Source organism: Merops nubicus, unplaced genomic scaffold (genome assembly GCF_000691845.1).
Source record: "Merops nubicus isolate BGI_N331 unplaced genomic scaffold, ASM69184v1 scaffold21674, whole genome shotgun sequence".
NCBI lineage: Eukaryota > Metazoa > Chordata > Aves > Coraciiformes > Meropidae > Merops > Merops nubicus.
This window is the reverse complement of record NW_008605157.1, coordinates 402-10,636: the sequence shown is the minus strand read 5'-3', so window position 1 is coordinate 10,636 and position 10,235 is coordinate 402. Positions and strand designations below refer to the sequence as shown.

General features: G+C 60.2%; 1 protein-coding gene across 1 annotated transcript; it reads right to left on the bottom strand.

Moving 5' to 3' along the window:
• Positions 1-262: 262 nt before the first annotated feature.
• Positions 263-10,173, bottom strand: HMHA1 (histocompatibility (minor) HA-1; the record flags this gene model as incomplete). The annotated part of the gene is made up of 18 exons (XM_008939262.1): positions 263-503; positions 709-947; positions 2,453-2,590; positions 2,966-3,154; positions 3,590-3,753; positions 4,187-4,288; positions 4,980-5,057; positions 5,396-5,529; positions 6,058-6,248; positions 6,524-6,661; positions 6,933-7,112; positions 7,351-7,431; positions 8,012-8,122; positions 8,232-8,296; positions 8,523-8,660; positions 9,000-9,078; positions 9,565-9,637; positions 10,089-10,173. Coding segments are annotated over 18 exons (2,426 nt in total), but the record flags the coding sequence as incomplete, so codon positions are not given.
• Positions 10,174-10,235: the final 62 nt, after the last annotated feature.

The window sequence follows — 10,235 nt, the reverse complement described above, 5'->3', positions numbered from 1 at the left end:
CCTGCTGAGACTGTTCTTTTGGGGCAGAAAATCTTGTGGGGATGTGACCAAGGGAGGTGAGTTTTCTAAGGGGAGGGCAGGGTGGGGGCTGGACCCCTCGTGTGTCACAGCAGGGCCGGGGCGGGGCCGGGGCACCGCCCGGGGCTGGGTGGGGCTGTTAGGGCTGCGGGAGGGTCTCCTCCAGCTGACCTGCTCCAGGCTGCCCTGGCTGGCTCCCAATCCGAACCCTGAGGGATCCCACCCCCTTCCCCAGGAGTCCTACCAGGTCAGAGCTGGCTCCCTCCTCCTTGCTGGGGTCAGCCAGCACCACGTTCTCCTTGTTCTCAAAGATGGTCGAGTAGAAGATGATGAGTGCCTCAATGATGCGAGCTTGGTGGGGATAATCCACCAGGGAGGACAGGGAAATGGTGGCGTCCGTGGGCCTCGGGCGCATCAGCGTCGGCCCGAAGACGATGCCCAGGTTGCTTGAGGTCATCTTGTTGTCCTGTTCCACTTCCACGATCCTGGGGAGGCGAGAACTCGTGAGAGCGAGCAGGCAGAGGGGGTGGGTGGACGGGCAGGGCTGGGCTCGAGGGGGGCTGGCAGCTCCGGGGTCCCTCTCGTGGCACACCGAGCTCCAGGGCCGCAGCCACGGCTCAGCTCGAGCCTGCGCTCCCCTTCCCGCTCCAGGGAAGCGAGGGGAGGTGCCTCAGCACCTGCCCTGCTCACCTCCTCAGGTGCTGCAGGAGGTACTGCAGCGTGGCCATGTTCTCCCGGGGAAGCTCCTTCAGCAGCTCCTTCAGCTTCAGCACCAGGTTCACCACCACGGGGTCGGTGTCGGCTCCTTTGTCCACCAGCTCGGGGCCGCCCTTCCCGCTCCTGCCCTTGGCCTCGCCGCCCTGCAGGCTCTCCTTGGCCAGCCCCATCAGCTCGTTGTACATGCGGAAGGGCATGATGGGCTCGGGCAGCTGCAAGGCAGAACAGGGGCAATGGGTGCTGCAGAGCCTGGGACGAGCTCACCCCCTCCCTGAGACCCAGCTCTGTCCCGTGTGGTTGAGCTGAGGAAATCTGGGGCCTTTCTACAGCAAGAAAACTCCCCCAGCGCTTGCAGAACTTGCTACCAGAAGGCAACGTTTATTTATCCATCTCCTGGAGCGTGTCAATCCAGCCTCGTCTGTCCTGGCCAATTAGTACCTGTGAAGCTCAGGCAAAACGCAGCCTTTGATCAGCCCGTGGCGTGCTCTGCTGGGTCAAGGCTACAGGATTCCTCTTTTCCCCTAGAAAGCCCTGGCCCGGGGAGGGCACGGCAGACAGGAGGTTGGGAAGAGGCCATGGGGGGATCTCTGGGGAGGGCAGGAACTGGCACAACCTGCAGCCAAGGTGGGGCTGCGGTGCGGCGGAAGCTCTTGCTTTGAAGTTGGTATAAAGCAGCCAGAGCAGCATGTTGACTAATTGGTGGTTTTGCAGAGCTGGAGATGTTTTGAGTGTGGCTTGCACAGAAAGTTTTGGGGACAGGCTGCGTCTTGCAGCAGAGCAGGTTCCCTCTGCACCAGCACTTTAGAGAGGGACTTTAAACCCGTTTCTCTGCAGTGAGGCGCTGGGTGGTGGCTCAGCACTGATCTCTTTCTCTCTTCCCACTCTGCTTTTCTCTGGAGAAACCACAGAGCCAGTTCAGAGCCTGCCTCTCCTCGTGTGCAGGAAACTCAGGACAAGGGTCCCTCCTCGAGCTGAGCCCGACACACGAGTTAAGGTCAGAGTTCTGCAGAGCTACACCAGCCCTCAGAGGATGGCAGCACCAGAGGGTTAAGCAGCGAAGGAGAAGCTGCTTCCTCTCCTTCTGCCTGGGGGGCTCCTTGGAGGTTGTGGGTGATGCTGTTTGCACTGCCAGAGGCAGAGGGTGCCTGGAGCAGAGAGCACAGCACCCCTCTGAGCCCACGGCAGGGTGACCCGTGGGGCACAGCAGCCCTCTAAGCAGATGGCAGGGTGACACAAGGAGGTACAGGACCCCTCTGAGCCCACAGCAGGGTGACAGGAGGGGCAGAGCCCTGCTCGGGTTGACGTGAGCTCAGCCCGGCTCTGCCTTGCGGTGAGACCCTCACCAGATCACTTCCCTTTTTGGGTGCCTGGTTCCCCAGTTGCAGAGGGGGAGGGAGCACTCGCTGCTTCCGCTCGTTGTTTTTCTGTGGGTACAGACCCACGGCAGCCCCACAGAGGGGGGGTGGCGAAGCTCTGCGAGGCTCCCTGGGAGCAGGAGACCTGCAGCCAGCTCGAGCACTGGTCCCATCTCCACCACTGACCTGCTCCCAGCTGGGAGGCCCCTCACCACCCACGGCCATGTGGTTATTAAGCCCAGTTGGTGCAGAATTGCCCCTGCCAGGGGTGACTCGGTGAAGCCAGGTCTGGTTCTGGGAAGTCAGTTCCTCTGCCCACCTCTCCCCTGTCCCCCCAGCAGAAGGAGTCTCCAGCACTGTACCTGTCTCAGGTAGAGCTTCAAGACGTTGCTGATGTCGTGAGGGGAGGCCTGGGACAGCTCCACCAGCTCCTTCCCATTCTCAAATGCCTGGCAGAGCTTCTCCACGCGGGTCTTGACACCGTTAACCCGGTAGATGCCCTGTAACAGAGAAAAGCAGGGTTGAAGTGAGGAGGGACACTTCTCTTTGTGTTTGCACGAGACAGTGGGACTCTAGCTCCCACCCTCCCCTTCTGGGGCTGGGAATCCCTTCAGAAGTCGTTCTGGAACATCCCCTTCCAGCTCAGACACTGCTGTTATTCCTGCTTCATAGGAAAGAGGGAGGCCAGAGAAGGGAGTTTCCAAGGTTGGAATTCGGGGTGTCAGGGCCCAGTTTATCCCCTGGGACTTTCCACTTTCCTGCCTCCAGCAATCTGAAAAACGAGCCCCTTGCCTTCATGCCAAGGCAGGAGACGATTTCAGGAGAAGGCCCCTGAGGCAGCTGGGCTGAGGGGGAGGGAAGGGACACTGCAGCACCTTGGTTCTCAGCGCCCGCTTCTCAATCTCGGCGACGCACTTCTTCATGATGAAGGGGATGCCGTCCGAGCTGCTCTGAGAAGCCTTTGTGAAGTCTTGCCCAAAAAGCTGCAGCTTCCCTTGGAGTTTCTTGTGCCCGCACTGGATGGCCAAGGTTTCCAGGCACTTCTTGTGGCAGGCCAGGTAGCACTGGAAGACAGGGGGAAAGGCGGGGGTGGGAGGCGGCTGCTGAGCCACCAGGCACCGCTCGGGGAGGAGCACGGCAGCCAGCAGGAAAAGCGCCTGTCCTGGAGACACTGCAGGACCAGTGCCAAGTGCAGGGACCCCTCCCCAGAGGAGGAATGTCTGACAGGTTGCAGCGGGGCTGAGGCACCTCTGCTGGCACAGAGAAGTCAGGCCTCCTGACTGTGGTTGCACCCGTGGGTCTGACCATGTGCGTCAGAGCTCCTGGCTGGGTTCCTCCAGCGAAGCTGCGACAGCCGAGCCAAAAGCTGCACCACCCTCTGCTGCTGCAGAGCGTGTGGCGAGTCACAGGACCTGCAGCGCTGGGGTCACCCCCCTCATGGGGCGTGTCCTCCATCCCCTCCACCCGCTGACCCCTCTTCCCACCTCTCCCAGCGTTACCTCCTCGCATTCTGCTCCCTGGAAGTAGACGTAGCTGTTGCACTCCCGGCACTTGGAAGGGGCTCGGAGCTTCCTCAGCCGGTGAGTCTGGGCAGCCTTGGATAAGCCCACGTTTCGGAAGGGCCCTGTGGGAGCTGCCATCTCTGGGCTGATCCCGTTGATGCCTAAGAGCAGAACAATGCAATGCATCTGCATCCTGCCTCTGAGGAGGTGAGGTTAAGGTGAAGCAGAGCCTGAGCAGGAGGGTCACTGTCGCAGAGCAGATCACCAGCTGGATGCACGAGCTCTTTAGCCTGCAGGACAGGCAGCCCTGGCTCATCTGTCCCCTCTGCTCTGAGCAGAGCTCATCCTGTGGTGAAGGCAGCACTGCTGGGCTCCTCATGGTCAGGGACCCTCCCAGCAGTGGTTGTGTTTATCTCCAGATAAAGATAAGATTGGCTTGATCCCAGGAGGGGTTCCAAAGCCCTGGAGATGTGGTGCTGAGGGACATGGTTTAGTGGTGCCTCCGTCAATGGTTGGACTTGATGCTCTTAAAGGCCTTTTCCCACCCAAATGGTTCTATGATTCCATGATTCTGTGCCCTGTGCTGCCACGTACTCTGCTCGAAGGGGCTGGTGGCCTCGTCCTTCTCCTCCAGCTCTTCACTGGAGGATGTGGTGCCATTGGAAGACAGCTGCTGGAGCTTGTGGCTGAATTCACCTGCCAAAAGACATCCCCCAAGTGAAGTTACTGGCAAAGTTGTTTCTTGTCTGAGCTGCTGGTGGCCAACTCCCCCAGCAAGCAGCTGTGTGGCCTGTGCTGGGGCAGCCCTGGGGAATGGGAGGAACCGGGAGGTGGCCGGGGCTCTGTGTGCCCCGACAGCGCCGTGGGAAGGCTCAGCCCCACCTCCCTCCCTGCCCCCAGCCTGCTGGAGCCTGGCAGCCGAGCAGATACCCACCACCCGGGTCACTGCCAGGTGGATGAAAGGGGGGCAGGTCCCTCCTAACTCTGATGCTGTGGTTAGGCTGAGCTCTGGGGTCAGGCTGAAGCTCTGGGGTCAGGCTGAAGCTCTGGGGTCAGGCTGAGCTCTGGGGTTAGGCTGAGCTCTGGGGTCAGGCTGAGCTCTGGGGTCAGGCTGAAGTTCTGGGGTTAGGCTGAAGCTCTGGGGTTAGGCTGAAGCTCTGGGGTTAGGCTGAGCTCTGGGGTCAGGCTGAGCTCTGGGGTCAGGCTGAGCTCTGGGGTTAGGCTGAGCTCTGGGGTTAGGCTGAGCTCTGGGTTCAGGCTGAGCTCTGGGGTTAGGCTGAGCTCTGGGTTCAGGCTGAAGCTCTGGGTTCAGGCTGAAGCTCTGGGGTTAGGCTGACTGTACATGGAGGGGAAGCGCTGCCTGCCCTGGGCTGGGTTTGGTGTCTACCTGCACTTGAGTCCAGGCTGCTGCCACCTTCAGTAATGGAGGTTGGCCAGGATTTGTGGACCTGGTGTCCCCTGCCAGCTGTGGAGGAAAACACGGATCATTTGGGATTGCTTCCTGCATTCAGGAGAGAAACACGGGAGAAGAGTCTGGACCCGGAGGCACTTGAGTCACTGAAGGAAGCTGCTGACAGGCAGGTGAGGGGGCTGGTGGGGTTGTGATGCCTTCAGCAACACACCCAGCAGGGGAAAGAAGGGATGGGCAGGTGGAGAATGATCTGTGAGGTAGCACTAGACAGCAAAAACACCCCATGGATCTATTTTGTGTCCTTCAGAAAACTCAGCTTGCTGTGCTCAGTGCCCGTGGAGGTCCTGCTGTGGTCCTGGGCGGGGCAGGGTGCCAGGGGGGTCTGGGCTCACCTCTCCTCTCCCCTGCCCCACTCTGCTGCTCCCTGGCTCCCTCCGGGACACCCCCGTCCTTGGGCTCGGAGCCGGCGCCCGTCGAGAAGTCGCTGGCGTTGAAGCTGCCCTTCCGTGTGCGAGTGAAGGGGGACCTGGGGGCAGAGAGGGGGGGAAAGGAACGTCTGAGCAGATGGGAAGGATGCTTGAAGATCTTATTCCTGGCTGCTGTCCACCTCTCATGGGATTTACAGTCCTCTCATAAACGTGAGACAGCCCATCCCATCCACCAGAGGATGTCTAGTTGGATGGCCTCGAGTTGTGCCGGGGGAGGTTTCGACTGGATATTAGGAAGAATTTCTTCCCTGAGAGAGTGGTGAGGCACTAGAACAGGCTGCCCAGGGAGGTGGTGGAGTCGCCATCCCTGAAGGGGTTCAAGATATGAGTGGATGTAGCACTTGAGGCTATGGTCTAGTGGTTAGGGAGATGTTGGGAGGAAGCTTGGACTTGATGATCTGAAAGGTCCTTTCCAACCATGGTGATTCTGTGTGAGGGGAATTCCTGGCTGATCCAGCCCCAGCTTTCCAGCTGCTCCATGCTGGTTTCTGCAGGGGAGCCCGGGGGAAGGTTGCCAGCCACAGAGAAGGTGAGAGTAACCCAGGGATGATCTCCCTGTCTCCTACCAGACGTTGTGGGACACGTAGGGCTCGAAGTCGTACTGGGTGTCGGGCTCGTCGCCGCGCTGCAGCTGCCTGACGTGGGAGGCGTACTGCTGCCCCGGGTCGTACAGCTTGCTGCTCTCACACAGCGTCTGGAAGTTGACGGGCAGCGGAGCCGTCTGCATGTGCATGATCTGGTAGAAGGAGATTGTGGCCTAAAAAGAATGTGCGGAAAATCAGACGTGAGCTTTGTGAGCTGGCACACGCGGGAGAGAGACAAGGAAGCTCCAGGAGAGGTGAGAAATGGGGAGCACGGGGCCTGGTCTGCAGCCTTGAGCCTTGGCCTGTCAGAGCACGAGGGGGTGAGGAGAGCTCTACATGCACCTGGACCTCACCTGGGACAGGGGCACCTCAGCCAGGTCCGGACCTGTCCTGAAGAGGGTACGGCCACCCCCTTGCCCAGGGCTCATTCCAAGCAAGCCCCACTCACCGTCTTGATGACCTGGTCACTCTGTTTGATCACTTCATGGATCTGCCGCAAGGAGTTCACTTTGGTATCCTCCATCTCCTGCTTCTGGGTATTGGCATCTGCCACGCAGGTCCGGTACGTGGCCATCGCCTCTTCTGCCTGAGGATGGGGAGAGCAAGAGATGGAAACAGCTCACAGGTGAGGAGAGCAAGAGCAGCTCTCTGACTTGGAGCCTGGCCCTCTGGGCTTTTGTGCTGTGTCTGAGGATCCATGGGCAGCTCAGCCATAGAACCATAGAACGTTTTGGTTGGAAGGAACCTTTAAAGGTCATCTAGTCCAACCTGCCTGCAGCCCACTCAGCTCGGGGCTGTTCCTGTCCTAAGAGCAGGAGCAGATGCTCAGCACAGGTCTGGAGCTGTCATGTTCCTACCTTGTTCTTGGCTTCCTCTTCCAGGCGTCTCTTCTTGTCCAGGGTTTTGGTGGTGGTGCTGCTGGTGGTGCTCTGCTGCTCCTCTTCTGCTTTCACAGCCATGTACTTGGCCTTGTCGTGCTCCTCGCTGCGCTGCATGTAAACCTGCTTGGCCTTGCGCAGGTTCACCTCGGCCTCTTGCTGCCAAGGACAGTGACCCAGGGTGAGAACTGAGCTCTGCAAGGGGACCGTGATCCCCCACGAGTTCCCCAGCTTCTGCAGCGTCCCCCAGCACAGCAGAGGCACCCCAGGACAAAGCATCCAATGCTACTGGAGAGGGACAAGGTCTGGCGTCCTCAGAGGGGCACGTGCCCCTGGAGTACCCCCGGCTGGGCTCGGGGGGCACAGACCCAGCCCCTGCTGCCTGCCTGCGACTCACCAGCTTCCTCTGCGCCCGGTGCCACTGCTCCTTGATCTCCTTCCTCCGTTTCTCATGCTCAAGGCGTCTCACTGTGAGTGGCTGGAGCAAGAGGGAGAAACAACCCCCACCATGGTCTGAGCTAAACGCTCGCGGCTCCTCCCTTTGCAAAAGGCTTTGCAAGGAGAAGTCCCCTGCAGTGGTGGTTGTCATCCCCATCTGGGCTCCGTCACAGGGAGGGTTTGTGTCACGGATGGAAATCTGCAGCCTGGGAAGTGCCAGACACAGTTTCCTTCAGAAAGAGCCACCCCCTGCAAGGGACATCGGGGCCCTCCCCAGCCAGCGGCGCTGGAGAGCAGCTCTCCCTGGGAGATGGGTGCAGCTGGGGCTGCAGGGAGAAGGTGGGAACGCAGAGCAGCCTCAGATGAGGTGGAGATCGATAAGGAGATGCTGTTTGATTTGCCAGACCTGGGGAGTTTCTCCTAGCCCCTGTGTCTAACCCCTCAAAGGACCCAGCAACTGGCTGAGAGCTTGAGGCCAGAGCAAAGCCAGGGAGTGCTGAGCCCAGCAGCAGCTGGATTCCAGTTTTCAAAGATGTGCCTGTGGCAGAGGGACTAAGGAGCCTCCCCCAATGCCCAGTCCCTGGGGAAGACCCTTCTGAGCTGGCCCTTGGTCTTCTCACCTGGAGGAAGGTTTGGTTCTGAAGGGTGGTGGCAGCCTGCAGAACTGAGGTCCCATGCTCCATATCCTGCTCCAGGGCCAGCAGGTAGATGGACAGGAAAGGCATGTTGGTCTGGAAAGGAGAGAACACACCACTCTGAGCCCAGCACCACAGGGCCTGCCTGCTCCTGAGCCAGCCCAACACCCTGGCACCGGGAGGCTCTAGGGACATGTGGACTGACCTCCTGACTGATGGTTTGCTTGCAGCTGTTTGCCATCTTCTGAAGCCCTTTGGCAAACTCCATCTCTGGAAGAAAAAGGTTGGAAGTGAAAAGATGTATGAGACACTGGGATTTCTCAGCTGATTGGGTTCCTTTTGAAAAATCAATCGGTAGATGAAGTTTGTCACTGCCCTTGCAGTGTCTGACTCCCTCAGCCTCGCTGATCAGAGAGGACCTCGACTGTTCTGGTGCTGCCATGAGGGGCTCAGACACGCTCCAGAGAGGCCCCACCCACCATGCTCCCCATCTCACCCAGCGTGGTCCTTTTCTCCAGGTACCCAATGAGGTCCTTCATGTACTTGGAGATGTTTTTGGCATACTGGAGGGCAACATCTACCCCTCCCTCGCAGCGCTGCAGCGTCACGTCCGCTTCCTCGGCCACAGGGCGGCCTGGGGTGGGATGAGGGGCAAGGTGCAGGAGAGAAGGAGAAGAAAGAACTTTGCTACTGGCACCGTGCTCACTGACCCACTCCCTCCACGTGCCTTCGAGTTCCCAGGACCAGCCTGGGGCCCCCGGACAGCCTGGCTGTGTGAAGCTCCGTGAGCCTCCCCGTATCTGGGCTGGCACCAGGCTGTGCTGCTGTCCTGCCAGCCCCTGGTCCCAGCAGCAGCAGCCACGGGTGCCCAGGACCGTGGTGGTGATGGGGAAGATGCTGTTTCCTGCTGGCTGCTCTGCTCAGCCGGGCACCCCACCACCCCAAACCCCGTGCCCAGAGTCTGCCCGCTTACCTGTGTCATAGCTCCCCATGCCCGAGGGCATGCCGACCCCTCCAGGCCCAGGAATCCCCCCGTAGAGGCTCTCCATGGACTTTGGGAATTGGGAAAGAGAAGGGACCGATCAGATAAGAGGAAGGGGAGTAGCTGGAGGCACTAGTGAGTGGAGGGGAGGCAGGAACCCCGAGCTGCTGGAGCCTTTCTGCTGCTGCTGGGAGTCTGCTGAGCCCAGCCCGAGGCTGGGAGCTAATGGGAATGTCACTGGAGAAGTACCCAGCTCTGTGCACACACAGACCAGGGGGTGCCCACACAGAGCACCCAGAGCTGGTTCTGCCTCTGTTGACAGAGCTGCTCCATCCCTTCTGGAGCCTTCTGGACCAAGCTGCCGGGTGGCTTCTCCCCTCCCTGGGGTGGTGGTGAGGACAGGAGCAAGCAGGCAAAGCCTACGCACAGCTCCACCAGGCTTGGAGGTGAGCTGGGAATGCCACGGCTGCAGCTGGTGGCTCAGCCCCTTCCTGAGTGGGCTCTGAGCACCCTGGCACATCCAGAGACCCCCGTGATGGGAGTGGGCATCACTCACCTGGTACTGGTCACTGAGTGGGATGGAGAGGATGGTGCTGCTGTCCACCTCCCCCATGAGGAACTCGGACACGCTGTGACGAGAGGAACATGGCTGGGCTCAGCAAGGGGATGGCAAGTGACAAGCAGGATTGTCACCCAGCAGCACCCAACCTGTGTCCCAGGGACTGGGCAGGGGCCAGGGCAGTTGGAGATGCAACACTGGTCTCAATAGGGATCAGGATCAGCTCAGCTCCATGTGAGGAGGTCTTGGCAGTTGGGGTGGAGGAGCAGAGCTTGGCCCAGCACTGCAGAGGGGCTGGGAGATGGAGCCTGCGGGCTAGAGCAGGTTTTGGGGTCCTCCTCGGTGCTGGAGGAATCGCTGGTGCAAGTGGCAGGAGCAAATCTGCCCTCCCTGCAGGGTCTCTCTGGTCCCCAAACCACCCCCCACGTGTGGGCGAGGGGGGGAGATGTGTCCTGCCTAGCAGGGGGCATGGGGTCCATCGGGGGCCTTCTCAGGGGGGACGCTGGCCAAAAGCCCCTTACGTGCTGCTGAAGGACACGGCGATGGTCTCCACGGCCTTCTCAAACTCCCGCTTGTCCGTCTCATTGTTGGATTCGTAATGGAAACCTGGAAAGGGGGAAATGCAGGTGCCCTGTCACCACGAGCTGTCCCTGCCCTGTCTCCACGAG